The sequence below is a fragment of the Cervus elaphus genome, chromosome 4, assembly GCF_910594005.1.
Source record: "Cervus elaphus chromosome 4, mCerEla1.1, whole genome shotgun sequence".
Lineage (NCBI taxonomy): Eukaryota > Metazoa > Chordata > Mammalia > Artiodactyla > Cervidae > Cervus > Cervus elaphus.
Window position 1 is genome coordinate 67,760,121 of NC_057818.1, and position 15,529 is coordinate 67,775,649.

The 15,529-nt window shown below is 44.3% G+C and overlaps 1 protein-coding gene across 1 annotated transcript; it reads left to right on the plus strand.

Moving 5' to 3' along the window:
* Window positions 1–7,359, plus strand: ZNF134 (zinc finger protein 134). The gene is made up of 2 exons (XM_043900461.1): window positions 1–137; window positions 5,419–7,359. The coding sequence occupies exon 2, from the start codon at window positions 5,520–5,522 to the stop codon at window positions 6,657–6,659; it is 1,140 nt and encodes a 379-aa protein (XP_043756396.1). The 5' UTR covers window positions 1–137; window positions 5,419–5,519; the 3' UTR covers window positions 6,660–7,359.
* The last annotated feature ends 8,170 nt before the right edge of the window (window positions 7,360–15,529 follow it).

Here is a 15,529-nt window from a genome sequence, read left to right on the forward strand (position 1 = left end):
CGAAGAGGCTCGGCGGCGGCAACTCTCGCGAGGATTCCGCCACCACGCCAGTCGACAGCGGTGCGCGGTTCCGACGTGAGATCCTTCCGGACTCTGTGGTCCTGACTGATGGCGGCGGCAGCAGTGGACCCGCGTAGGTGGGTGCTGCGTTCCCTGGATCTTGACGGGTCGCGACCCCCACCTCAGAATCGTAGGACCCTGAATGAGTGGTGTTTATTGAGGTCTTTGTGGTCTAGGCTCCGGAGCGTTTGTAGATGGAGCCGCCATTTCTGACGGCTTTTGTGTTGGGACTTGGATGAGTGTTACCGGCCCAGCGACTAGCAGGAGCAAAGGCTTGAGCGAATGAGCCGGGAACTTTCGCGAAACGTGGGTGTTCACATCCTCGGGGAGCAGGGCGGGGTCGGGGGTGAGTAGTAGTCTCCTGGAATGGCAGGGTGAGGCGAGTACGAGTACAACGTTCTCAGCCATGAAGGGATCTGATCTGATCAGAAGTTTTTAAAAGTATGCCAAAGCTTAGGGGAAGACAAACTAGGGTGGGGTGGAGGTGATGAGGATGGAGGCAGGCACACCGGTAAGGAGACTATAAACTCCAGGAATGTTGTGGGGGCTGTTCCAGAACAGTGGCAGGAAGGGTTGGGAGTGGATAAGTCATTAAATTCTGGAGAGATTTTCAAGATAGAACTAAGAGTTTTCTGCTGCGTCAAATATGACTAAGTGAAAAAGAGTGTGAAGAACTACCCAAGTTTTGTTTTGGTTTTTTTCCTGAACATCTGAGAGAATCAAAGTGGGTAGATTGGAACAGGGAGCACCTTTCGTGGGGGAGGATCAGAACATGGACATGGTAAATCCATAGTGTCTCACAGTAGAGGCGTCACAGGGGCATTTGGTTAATTTGGTCCAGAGTTATGCAGAGCAAGCTACGCTGTAGACCTCTGAGGATTGAGGCCCGAAAGGTCAAAGCCTGGAGATGAGATTTAGGGGGAGAATGTTAAGGATGTTACTTTATGTGGTCCCTGAGGTGAGATATTAGAGTACAGGGAAGAAGAGGGGGGCATCCCTGAGATTCCCTCCAGAAAGGAGAAGTCCTGGAATATGAACGGGTTCTGGCTGGTGTCAGCAGAAGGAGAAGGCAATAGGGTGTTAGGACCTGACCTGAGTTGGAGAGCAAGGTGTGAGGTACTATAAATTTGCCACCCTGTGGACTCAGCATGCCCCTCTGTGGCACAGAGGAGGAGTCAGCCAGGCTAGTGGAGCAGCCTCACCCCATTCCAGGGCACTGGTACATCAGTTCCCCAGCTCCTCAGGTGAGAAGAGGTGAAGAGCCAACAGCATGCTCACCTACAGAGGGATATATACCTGGCAGATTGGTTTGGTGAGAGGACCTAGTGTATCCTTGGCAAGTAGACATAAGTAGACAGTTACAAATTAAAGGCTTTAAAAACTCAGAACGTATTACTTCATTTGCACTGAAAATATTTGCAAAACTGTTAAGCATATGCCGTAAAAGTTAATTCAGAGGTTGATGTCTACTAAATTGATGTGTACTAACACGTATGATACAAACAGCCCTATTAGGTGGATATCACCATTATCCCTGCTTTATATGTGAGAATACAGAGAGCTTGGGTTATGGTCACATAGCTGGTAGGAGGCAGCACTAAGGTCTGAGTATCTAAAGTCAGACATCCTGAAATCATTCTCACCAAAGGGCAGAGCAAGGATGAGGCAAACAGTTAAGTTCATGAGACTCCACTGGGGTAACCTAGCATTCCCAGATCCTTCTTCCTACCAGGTTGCTGTAGTGACAGAGGTGATTATTATCCCTGCATAAATGAGTGTAAAGTGTGCCAGTCCTCAGTCAGCCTAGCCCACCCCTCCATGTTCTTGGTGACCTATATGGCAAATAGTGGGATCTTGGGAATTTTAACCTACCCTTCTGCCTGCCATTGGGTTTGGAGACCCTTGTGTCCCCAAAGGTCTTGTGCTCTGAAAACTGGTCTGGAATTATGTGAAAGGGTTTCCATTTCCAGCAAGCAGTGGGGTGAAGTATGGAACAGTGTCCCAGGCATGGGAACCAGCCTGTGCAGATGCATCACTTAAGACTGAACAGGTTGTGTTCAGGAATTCAAGGTCTCCATTATGTTTGGTGATCAGAGAGCAGGGGACAGGATTCAGCTCTGGACTGGGAACCTTTGGACCTGGGCTTCTCTTTTGAAAGTGGTAGGAGCTATGAAAAGTTTGGAGCAGAGAAGGGAGTGATCCGATTCTGTCCTTAACAGGATATCTCTGGCTGTACAGTGAAGAAAAGACTATGGGGGTATAGGAAAGAGGACTGTTGATGTTGGCTGGGCCAGAGTGGTGACCACAGAGATAAGAGACAAGTGCTTGGATTCTGGTGGGTTTTGTTTTGTTTTTTAAAGTAGAATCAACCAGATTTTCTGATGTGGAGGGTGTGAGAAAGAAGAGGAAGAGTCATAGATGACTCCACAGTTTTTTTTTTGCCTGAGAAGATGTACGGGAGAAAAAAGCCTCAACTGAATTTGTGAAGTTGGTGGTGAGAGTAACTTTCAGAAGTAGTATCAGGAGTTAGGTTTTGATCATGTTGGATCTGTGATGTTCCAAAGACTTCTGAATTGAGGTATCAAGTGGACAGCTGGACCCATGGGTATGGAGTTCAGAGGTGGGATTCAAGTTGGAGACATTCACAAGATGACAGCCAGTAACTTATTAGGGTAGAGTCGTGTATCACGTATAGAGAGAGAACCTTTATGTCATGGGGGTCTGGAAAGGAGGTGGGGACAGTGGAGTGGAAGAGTTACCTTCAAGGCAGGAAAAGGGAGGTTAGTGTTAGTATGCATGGTGAGTAAGGAAAGTAGGATGTGGCGGTTGAAGTCTTCTAGGGAGAAAGTGGACACGAGATGAATGCTGGGGTAAAGCAGTAAAGGAGACGAGGCGAAAGTGAGACCAAAGTCAGTGCTTATTCCCCTGTCCCTGTGCTTCTCAGGCTTTTGTGGTGACCTTTGTGGGCACTGGCAGGTTTCAGTCAGGCTGATTGGTTAGTTCAGGGCTAAATTGGGTCAGCTGACAGAGCCACTGTACTTGGAGTGGAAAGCCAGTGGGTGTGGGCTTTGAATGAGAACTTAGTGCTAAGTGTGAACCCTGTGACTGATGAGGATATAGTATCCCAAACATGCTATAGCAAGGTGGGAAAGGGCTGGCTTTATCTGATAATCTGCACATGGTTCTGAACTGCTGAAGGTGAATCAAGGAAGGAAGAATTTAAAAGCTGTGTTTGGATATACCTATGGCAGTGGGGGCCGGAGGTGATCCTGGACTCAGTGACCAAGCATTCTCTGGATGCTGTGTGCAGGTTTATGTCTGGGAGGTACTTGTGCTGTAAGCCTTCTTAGGTAACAAGGGAAGTGTAGTCTAAAGAGTGACATGCCCTTTGAGGTGCAATCTGAAGTCACTGCCTGGGGGCTTTGGTACTGAGGGCTCTAGAAGGAATGCGAAGCTCAAATTTGTGTATGAGGGGCATCATCTTTGGATCCCATGGAACTAGCTGGCAGTGAAGGGTTGGTCCCTTCTTGCCAGGCCCAGACTATACCGTGTCTGTCCGCTTACTTGCTCTAGGATGGACAAGGTGGTCGATGGGAAATGAGAGAGGAGGTGTCAGTCACATGAGGGCCTGCTGTCTTCTTGTGAGTTGGGGAGCCTGAGAAAAAAGTGAATGTGTGGCAGATAGGCCAGGAAACCTGGGGAGAGAGGCTGCCCTTTTGCTCAGTTGTCCACTTCATGCAGGAACACGTGACCTTTGAGGATCTGTGTATTTTTCCTGGGAGCAATGGGGACTTCTTGATAAGGCTCTGACACATTCATATCGCAGTGCAGTGCCTTCTATGCTTCGCTCTTACAGTTTTCCTGGGTAAGGCCCCACATCGCCTAGTTTTGCATGTTCTCCCCTTCCCCCTTTTCCCCTAGAAGTTGTGATTTCCTTCCTGCAAGTGGACCAGGGGCACTCCCTCACATAGATCCTCTGGGTGCCAGGGCTCAATGTGTACACTGCCTTCTTCACTCCCTGTGCTAACCTGCACCCTCCAGCACTGAAGCTGTGGACTTCTAACCACTTGACCACCAGGGAATTCCCTATTGCTTCCCAGCTTCTGTTGCCCCAGAATTGCCAGGAAGGTCGAGGGTCTTGTGGTCAACCTAGTGGATGCTACCCTGCCTGGCCTCTTCCTGGTTGGATGTCTCTGTCTTCATTTAGGGCACCTCTCTGCTTCCCTGGTGTCCCAGCTAGTAAAGAATCCACCTTTACTATGGGAGTATGGGAGTCCTGGGTTTGATTCTTGGGTGAGGAAGATCCCCTGGAGAAGGGAACAGCTCTCCATTTCACTGTTCTGGCCTGAGAATTCCATGGATTGTATAGTCCATGGGGTTGCAAAGAGTTGGACATGACTGAGTGACTTTCATGTTCACGTACTGCAGATTACGTTCGCTTCCTTTAATTGTCATTCCTTTGGGCATACCTCTGTCATGAAGTACAGTCACAGTCACTGCTCGTGGGGCCCACCTGGTTGTTGCTTTAAGACATTCATTTTGTTATAATTAGTTTTCTTTTGCTCACCCCTGGGCGGACTCCCCTGGCCAGTGCTTTACTCCTCACTTGCCCTGCCTTTCCTCTGTGACTTGTGTGTTCTAGATCCTCTGTAGAACTATGAGATGTTGTGACTCAATTCTGAGAGGTCATGACTCAAGCCACAGCAGAGGGAGCTTGGACAGGTCCTGGTGAGTGGGAACCTGGAAAGAATGTAACTTCAAGGATGGGTTCAAATAGCACTAGAAACCTGTCCTGTGCCCACTACTGATTGGTGCCCAGGCTACAGGCCATACCTTATTTCTCTTTTCCTCCCCATTCTGGACACTTCACTTGTCATTTTTATTCTGATCTGTGGCCCAGGGCTGCCCACCCCACTCACCAGTGTTCTCTACTGCCCCCTCTGTGGTACTTTTCTCTTTTGGACAGTGTTCATATGTCTTGAGACATAAGCATGTCCTTAAAATAGTTTTTGAATATGAATTACTTACTTACTTTAAGTCAGGTTTTCTGGGCCTGGACATATATTTCTGGACAGTGGTCCCCTCTCAGTCATGCCAAGGCCCTGCTGAAAGTCATTTGCGTGTTGTGAGTTGAAGATCCTGCCTGCCTTATATCCCTGAGGCACACCCCATCCCTGTGTCTTTGCTGTTGTGAGGCTTTCCCCATCCTGTGACCCATAGAGTCCAGTACTGCACGGCAGGTTTCTTTAACCTGACCCTAAATCTATTGTCGTGGCTATGCTGGGCACACATTTGTGATGAGGGTGTCCACTCCCACTGAAGTCAACATGCTGTTCAGTGACATTTTTTTGCTTTCAGGTTGTTGGCATGGAGTGGGCAAGGAAGAGGCACCTTCTGAGCGGAGTGTTTTTGTAGCAGTGTCACACATTCATACTTCCAAGGCAGATTCATTGACTCAGATGGCTCATCCTTGTAACTTATGTGGCCCAATCTTGAAAGATATTTTGCACCTGGACGAACACAAAGAAACACGCCATGGACTGAAACCTTACACATGTGGGGTGTGTAGGAGGCAATTCTGGTTCAGTGCAAACTTTGACCAGCATCAGAAGCTGTATGATGTAGAGAAATTCCTAAGAGGTGACAAAGGCAAGACCTCATCTGTAACTAACTGTAGAGCTCGTGAAGAACCTCCACTGTCAGAGAAGCCCTTTGCATGTAAGGAGGAGCAGAAGAACTTCCAGGCCAGTTTGGGCAGTCACCAGCAAAAGGCCACCCACAGCAAGAGGAAGGCACGGAGTCCTGAGAGTGGCCAGGCCTTGCACATTGGACAGATGCGTTACAAGTGCATCGAATGTGGGAAGGCTTTCAGCCGCAAGGACACGCTTGTTCAGCACCAGAGAATCCACACTGGAGAAAAGCCTTATGAGTGCAGCGAATGTGGGAAAGCTTTCAGCCGCAAAGCCACACTTGTCCAGCACCAGAGGATCCATACAGGAGAAAAGCCTTACGAGTGCAGCGAATGTGGAAAAGCCTTTAGCCGCAAAGACAACCTTACTCAGCACAAAAGAGTTCATACCGGAGAGATGCCTTATAAGTGTGGTGAGTGTGGCAAATACTTTAGCCATCACTCCAACCTAATTGTACACCAGAGAGTTCACAATGGAGCAAGGCCTTACAAGTGCAACGATTGTGGGAAAGTCTTCAGGCACAAATCCACACTTGTTCAGCATGAGAGTATCCATACTGGAGAAAATCCTTATGTTTGCAGTGACTGTGGAAAATCCTTTGGCCACAAATACACCCTCATTAAACACCAGAGAATTCATACTGAGGCAAGGCCTTTTGAGTGCATTGAATGTGGAAAATTCTTTAGTCGAAGTTCTGACTTTATTGCACACCAGAGAGTTCACACAGGTGAAAGGCCTTTTGTGTGCAGCAAATGTGGGAAAGATTTCATCAGAACCTCCCACCTTGTTCGGCACCAAAAAGTTCACACTGGAGAAAGGCCATATGAATGCAATGAGTGTGGGAAGTCATATAGCTTAAGCTCCCACCTCATTAGGCACCAGAAAGTTCATGCTGCAGGAAGGCTTTAGGAGTGCTTTTAACACAGCAGGACTCACGGGGAAGAGCTCTGTGACTTCCTGTAGAGAGGGAGACATCAAATCATGTGTATCTAGACACTGACAGTTGAGAGATAGTTTATGAATGCCATGTACGGGGGAAGCTTTCAGAAGCTATGTTGCACTTTCAGACCTGCTCAGGTTCTTTGCTGAATTTTTTAGTATTCGTGCCTGTGGCTGAAAACATCTCAACTCTACCAGCTTAGTTACCCTAATATCCTCAGAGGAGGCAGAACTTTGTATTCTCTGTCTAGTCCCTGGAGGGAGTTATAAGAAACCTGAGTTCTGGAATTCCCTGGTGGTCCAGTGGTTAGAACCCTGTGCTCCTTCTGAGGGCCCGGGTTCAGTTGCTTGTTGAGGAAATAAAATCCCACAAGCCATGTGGCCATAAATAAGTAAATGGAAACCTGAATTAAATGGAGGTCTTCATTTTCTCCCCTCTGACTGGCAAAGGTGTGGGCATGACCCATCTTTAGCCAAGAGGATCTGAGGTTCTGGTAACAGAAAAGGTTTACTTTCTTCATGGACATTGTTGGTTTCACTCTCATGTGATACTTGTAACATTTTTCCAGCCTCCAAGTCACCCAACCTAGATAATTATTTGCCTCATGTTGCTCTGGTTTGTGTGATGACAAATACCTTATGATAATAAATACCTTATTATTTAAGCCACCTTTAACCATGGAGGTTCTTTTTATTGGAGTGGTCTGGAAACTCTTAGGCTCTGCCAAACTGAGGAGGTAAACAGTGTTTTTAGGGGCTTTCAACTTTGGGTGACTCAAGTGTAACAACAGGTTGGCAGAGAACACTTCTCACTGCTGACAAAAGCTTAATAGGTGAGATTTCAGGGCTTTGTGGGCCTGATTTTATCTGGATTTCAGAGTTATTGGAAGGTCCAGACATCACCTTGAGGACGGTGCTGTTGTTGGAACAACCTACAATGTATTTGGGAGCAGCATGGCTTGAGTGCTTTGCTTCCACCATCTCACCTAACGGCTCCACACTCTGCCTACACCCAATGCTCCTGGAGAATCAAGGGTTCTGACCCCTCTCCCCTGGTTGCCAAGATTACTTCTCACACCCACTACTCTGCCTCAGGCCCCAGTAACCTACCAGGCATCTACCTGGTTCTGCAGGCCCCTATGCCCAAGTCTCCAGTGCCTCAAATCCTGGCCTTGCTACAAAATCACTCCATCATCCTGCATCATAGAGGAAACACTGAAATAAGTGTAGCTATATTAAGTCTAGCGTGAGAGAAGGTAGTCCAATTGAACCTAGGATTTGTGGACATCCTCAGGTGGTGATATATGGGGTTGTTTGTGAGAGACTGAGGGCTGTGTAGTACCAATGTATACCTAATTCAGGGTGAATTCTAGGGAAGGCATTTTTTTCTGGGCATTTTGAATGACTCCCTAGAAACAGGAGGCCCATACTTGGGCAAATGCTTAAGTTTTCTTGTCAGAAAAAAAGCTCTGATGTGATAGTTTGTGACAGTTTTTCATTCTGACACACACCCCCCCCCCCCCCCCCCGGGCAAAGACCCTTGTTTGTTTGTTTCCTGTTTTCTGGTCAGTTTTTTTTTTTTTTTTGTCTTTGTTTCCAGCAGTTCAGTGAGTCTTAGGAAAATCAGAAGTACCCCCTGGGATACTTGGCTTTCCAGAAGGGAAACAGGAGTAGAGCTCTATGATTTTGTCTATTTAGAGACACAGCTCAGGGTACATGAGAGCAATGTGAGTAGAATTCAGGTGGCATAATAAGGGAGAGGAGGGAGCTAGAGATGAGGGGTACAGAGAAAGGGGAGGGGCAAAAAACAGAGGAAAGACCATGGTGATTCCCAGGTGGTCAGTGGTTAGGATTCCAGGCTTTCACTGCAGTCCCTGGTGGGGGAACTGACATCCCGCATGCTGCAGGGCACAGCCATAAAAGAAAAATGCTGTGTAATATGAAAAGCAGATGAGATAATACAAAAGGGGGGAAAAAATCAGTGAATTTAAAGATACAGAAATTATGCAAAATAAATCACGTAGTGAAAAAATAACAGCAATGGTGACCTGTAGGAAAATACCACATGATCTAATATGCACGTGTTTGGAAGGCCAGAAGAGAGAGCATAACAAGAAAGAAAAAAGGAAGAGCTGAGACATTTCCCTATTTTGTTTAAAAACCAGACAGCAACCACCAGAAGGTAGGAAGTTCAAGGAATCTTCTCTAGAACAGAAGAAACATGGCCTTACTAACATCTTGATTTCAGACCTCTAGCTTCCACAACTGTGAGAGCATAAAATGGTGTTTAAACCACTCAGTTTGTGGGAACTAATCTAGCAACCACCTTTTGCCTTATTAACATTTAGAGAACTTTAAGGGCCACAAAGAATTTTCACAAAAATAAACAATATTCTAGGACATAAAAAATGTCAATAAATATAAAATTAAAATCATGAAGATATATACTCTAAGCACAGGAGAATTAAACTAGAATTTATTAAAGAACACTGCTAGAAAAAAATCCCTAGTTTAACATATTTGGAAGTTAAAACATAATTTTCTTTTTTGGCTATGCCATGTACCATGCAGGATTTTAGTTCCCTGACCAGGGATTGAACCTATGCCCTCTTGCATTGGGAATGCAGGACCATCAGGGAAGACCCTGAGAAATTAGATAATATTTTGAACCAAATGTAATGAAACCTAACATATCAAGATTTGTTATTGCTGAGATTAGAAGAAAAGGTATAGATATAAGTATTTTGAAAGTAAGGGAAGAACTAAAACATTTAATATCCAAGTTAAGACACTATAGAAATAAACATAACCAAAGTAGGCAAAAGGAAAGAATAAAGAAGAGAAATTAATAATTAAAATATAGAAAATCAGTGAACTCCAAAGCTGTCTTTTGATTGGATCAAATAATTGATGTATCTCTAGGTAGATTGATCAGGAAAAAAAATTACCAATATAAGGAATGAAAGATGGGGTAGCACTAGATATAGTAAAAAACATTCAAAGGATTATACATAAGATTCCCCATGCTGCATGGTGTGGCCAAAAAAAGAATTAAGTGTGATTTTTGGCTGCCCCGTGTGAAATCTTTAGTTCCTTGACCAGGGATTGAACCCGTGTCCCTTGCACTGGAAGTTCAGAGTCTTAACCAATGGACTACCAGGGAAGTCCAGGTTATATGTGATATTTCAGTTTTTATTTATTTAAAATGAAACAAAACCTTGATTTATATAGCAGCTGCACCACTCCAGTCATCTCACAACACTGGGTTTCCTCTCTCTCAGGGTTGGCCCAATAAAAAGTTGGGAAGAACAAACTATGTTTGGGTAGAAAAAGAAATCACAAGAAAAATTAGATTGTGGGGGTGGGGGTGGGGACGGGGGCTTGCCATGCAGCACGCAGGATCTTAAATTTCCTGACTGGGGATGAACAGTGGCCTACCTTAGGCCAGTGTAGGTAACTCAGAAGAGTGAGTCCACAGGATACAGGAAAGAAGGGCAGAGCCTCTGCAGCCCTTTGACACGTCCCGTCCTGGCCCCTTGTGCCCTGGCCCCTGACCTCAAATCTGCTGTAGGCGATGCGTCTTTCACCCTGAGTTCTAGCAGGGAAGACAGTTCTCAGGCAGGACGCCAGGGAGTATACGATATTTTTAACAACTCTTTCCAACAACTCTACAAAAACTAGAAACAGACCAAAAAACTTTTTGAAATACTCCAACAACTCAGGTTCACTGAGGAAGAAATGAGTACTCTGAAGTGCCCTCTATTACAGACACTAAATTGGTAGTTTAAAATTTTCCCATTATGATTTTGTGCCAAGATGACTTCACTAGTGAATTCTTCTAGACATTTAAGGAAGAAGTAATTCCAATATTACTCAAATCTTTTTTTTTTTTTAAAGGATGAAACTCTTCTCAACTAGTTTTAGGAGATTAACTTGATACCAAAATTAACTTGATACCAAAATCAGGCAGTACTATTAGAACTGAAGACCAGCACCCACATGAACATAGACACAGAATATCCTAAACACAACTTTAGGAAATTAAAACCCTGTCATAATTTGTAATAGAGATGAAGATCCCCTTTGGGGGGGGGGGGGAGGTCGCGCTATGCGACATGTTGGATCTTCGCCAACCAGGGATCAACCGGGCCCCCTGCGTTGGGAGAGTGGAGTCTCATTTAACCTTACCGCCAGAGAAGTCCCCTCAATACATAATATAATCTTACAAGTGAAGATGTGAGATGCTGCTGCTGCTGCTGCTGCTAAGTCGTTTCAGTCGTGTCCAACTCTGTGAGACCCCGTAGACGGCAGCCCACCAGGCTCCCCCGTCCCTGGGATTCTCCAGGCAAGAACACTGGAGTGGGTTGCCATTTCCTTCTCCAATGCATGAATAAGTGAAAAGTGGAACTGAAGCCGCTCAGTCCCTTCCGACTCTTCGCGACCCCATGGACTGCAGTCTACCAGGCTCCTCCGTCCATGGGATTTTCCAGGCAAGAGTACTGGAGTGGGTTGCCAAGGCCTTCTCCGGATGTAAGATGGGAATGTAGTTAATGTAAAGCCCAGCGACACAGCGAGAATCCATTCAAGCGGGAAAGTTAGTTTCCAGGCAGAAACTGCTTCCGGGAGCCGCAGGCCCCACCCCACCCCATCTCGAGCCGGGATTCGCTACGTTCCGTGGTGGGAGGGCTCACATCCTCCGCGAGACCTTGTTATCTCGCGAGACAAGCTGTCACAGCGCGCCTGCGCGGAGCGCGCAGAGACGATGGTTGTCGTATTTTCCTGTGCTTAACACTTTACATTCCTAGGGATTTAACGCTAAATGCGTTGTAAGTACGTGTACAAGGACTTTCGCACAAGAAAGTTCACCGGAAAGCCTTTGTATCCGTGAATTCTGGATGTAGTCACGGATATGCGGAGATGGGTAGGGGCCTGACGCTCCTTTTGCATACTTAGGATTTTTACAGGATATGATGTTCAGCAGGATCTGACAGGCATTTGATGCTTCAGGGAGCTCTCTCAAGAATTTACTTCTCCTGTTAACTCCAGGCATATTGGCAATGCAGGGGTAGGAGTGGAGAGAGCTGTATTAAGCCCTAGTCCTGCTTGCAACAGTTAGAACGGGACATGGAACAACAGGCTGGTTCCAAATAGAAAAAGGAGTACGTCAAGGCTGTATATTGTCACCCTGCTTATTTAACTTATATTCAGAGTACATCATGAAAAATGCTGGGCTGGATGAAGCACAAGCTGGAATCAAGATTGCTGGAAGAAATATCAATAACCTCAGATATGCAGGTGACACCACCCTTATGGCAGAAAGTGAAGAAGAGCCTCTTGATGAAAGTGAAAGAGAGTGAAAAAGTTGGCTTAAAACTCAACATTCAGAAAACTAAGATCATGGCATCTGGTCTCATCACTTCATGGCAAATAGATGGGGAAGCAATGGAAACAGTGAGAGACTTTATTTGGGGGGAGGGGCCTCCAAAATCAGTGCAGATGGTGATTGCAGCCATGAAATTAAAAGACGCTTACTCCTTGGAAGGAAAGTTATGACCAACCTAGACAGCATATTAAAAAGCAGAGACATTACTTTGTCAACAAAGGTCCATCTAGTCAAGGTTATGGTTTTTCCAATAGTCATCTATGGATGTGAGAGTTGGGCTATAAAGAAAGCTGAGCGCTGAAGAATTGATGCTTTTGAACTGTGGTGTTGGAGAAGACTCTTGAGAGTCCCTTAGACTGAAAGGAGATCCAACCAGTCTATCCTAAAGGAAATCAGTCCTGGGTGTTCATTGGAAGGACTGATGTTGAAGCTGAGACTCCAATATTTTGGCCACCTGATGAGAAGAGCTGACTCATTTGAAAAGACCCTGATGTTGGGAAAGATTGAAGGCAGGAGGAGAAAGGGATGACAGAGGATGAGATGGCTAGATGGCATCACTGACTCAGTGGACATGAGTTTGGGTAAACTCCGGGAGTTAGTGATGGACAGGGAGGCCTGGTGTGCTGCGGTTCATGGGGTCGCAAAGAGTTGGACACAACTGAGCGACTGAACTGCACTGAAATAAGTAATGCACCATTCACACAATAGAATACTGACATCTGTAAAACTGAATGAGGAACCTCTCTATACACGTGTATGAAATTATTTCCAGAATATAGTTTTTAAGTAAAAGAAGAGATAGGGAAGAGAAGGCATAGTAGGCTACAATTTTCTTAGGCTTCCGAATGAATACACATGTATGTGTATTAAACTGCTTTAATAATCCACGTAAGAACAAACCCCAAACCCATATTAAGATGAATGACATAGCAATGCATAGGAAGTAGAAGCTGGAAGGGCAGAAATGAAAGCTAGATATATATGGATTGATCTTGTGTTACAGTTTTAAAAACTAAAAAAAAATTTTTTTTAAAAACTAAAAATTTATTTCACTTAAAATGGAATTAAAACATTACTAAAATTCAAAGGCAAATCTATAATTAAACATATATGGCTCAGTATATTATGTAATAGGTATGTGTCCTATCCTTACAACAAAGTAAGACTTTAACTTAAAAAATGTTTGGGGGGGACATATCTGGTAGACCACTGGCTAAGACTCCATGCCCACAGTGCAGGAGGCCCAGGTTCAATCCCTGGTCAGGGAACCAGATCCCACATACTGCAACTAAGAGTTCACAGGCTGCAGTTAAAGATCTTGTGGCTGCAACCAAGACCTGGCTCAGTCAAATAAATAAATACTTTTAAAAATGTTTGGGGGCCTTCGAACTGAAGGCATATGCACTTTCTATGACTCAATTCTTCCTTGAAGCAGCTTCGTTTAGCCCACATCTGTGTCATGTCCAATATGAGAAAGCCAAGGGAGTCCTGGAAAGGCTTCCCTCATACTCTGACGTGGGCTGGAGGGTTGGGGCAGGGTTGGGGTGGGGGTCCAGCAGGGACACCCTGAGTATGCTAAAAAGTCACTGCAAATATAGCAATAAAAACATGTCATTAAAAAAAAAAAAATGGGGAGAATTCCCTGGTTGTCCAGTGGTTAGGACTCAATGCTTTCACTGCTGGGACCCCAATTCAATCCCCAGTCAGAAATCTAAGAACCTGCAAGCTGCTTGGTACAGCGAAAAGAAAAAGAAGTTTGGTCTCTATATTTCACACCACAGAGTACTAACCACTATAGGATCACAGCTGGACTATATATTTCTTTCTTTTTTTTTTTTTGTACTATATATTTCAACTGAACTATAATATCAAAGCAAAAATACCTTCAAAGATGTTAAAATTTCCTATGACCATATTAATAAAAACAGGGATATAAATATTTTGAAATTAGTATTTTAAGGTTGTTGGAAAATGAGGCTTCCTGTAAAACTAAGAAAAAACAAAACTGCAAAGAGTTTAAGAGAAAATTTTATACTTTTACATTTGTTTGAAAGGATTATCATTAACTTGATCTGTATTTTATCTGAAGCATAAATATATATTGTATACCACTCCATTGAACATATTTACATACTTTGACTAACTCCCATTCCCATTACTACAACTGTATTCACAAAAACAGTTCCTCACTGAAAAAAAATGTGTATCTTAAAAAAAAAGTAAAATAAAAGCTGCCTGGAACATTTTCTCAGACCATCAAGCAAGGAAATTTTCTCAAACACCTGAGATTACTTTAGGTTACTAAGTGGTTAAATTTTCAGGAAATTAAGGAATAGAGTATTTATTCTATAAATTGATAAAGGGATATTGAAACAAAAGTAAGAACTAATTTTATATATTGACTTCGGGACAAAATGAAGACAGTAGAGGTACACTTGAGACTAAAAAAGGAATTAAAATATTGCAAACCATTTCATTTATGTAAAGAAAGATAGTGCTAAGTCGTGTCCGACTCTTGCAACCCCACTGAACTGTAGCCTGCCAGGCTCCTCTGTCCATGGAATTCTCCAGGCAAGTATACTGGAGTGGGTTGCCATTTCCTTCTCCAGGGGAACTTCCTAACCCAAGATTTGAACCATTTGAACCCAGGTCTCCCGCACTGCAGGCAGAAGCTTTACTGACTAAGCTACGGGAAGCTTCATTTATGTAAATATATGGTTTGAAAGTGAAGTCACTCAGTCGTGTCCGACTCTTTGCGACCCCATGGACTGTAGCCTACCAGGCTCCTCCATCCATGGGATTTTCCAGGCAAGAGTACTGGAGTGGGTTGCCATTTCCTTCTCCAGGGGATCTTCCCAACCCAGGGCTCGAACCTCCGTCTCCCACATTGCAGGCAGATGCTTTACCCTCTAAGCCACCAGAGAAAATATATGGTTTAATATCATTCAAATGAAAATCCTTCTAAATTTTATCTGCAACTTAAAAATACTTTAAAAAATTAATAAGATTTGAAACGTGCAATTAAAAGAACTTTTCCCTAACAAAGGCAAAGTCTTCTCTGGTGGTCCAGTGGTTAAGACTTTACCTTCCAATGCAGAGGGTAGGAGTTTGATCTATGGTCAGGGAGCTAAGATCACACACGTGCCTGCTAAGTTGCTTCAGTCCTGTCTGACTCTTTGCGACCCTATGGACTGTAGCATCTTTAATTATTTGGGGAATGAAGTATTTCACTTTGTCACACAGTATTAGAATAACAGTGGTTGAAATTAGAGGTAAATTTTTATCTCACACCTTAGAGAGCTTTCAAAACAGGACCTAAAGAAATAATAATAATAAATTAAAGGACGTAAAATGATGAATAACAAATCTCATAGATAAAATACAGGCTATATTTTTACAATCTTTGATAGAGTACATCAATACTGTATATGCTACAGTCAAAAGATTATTTCATAAA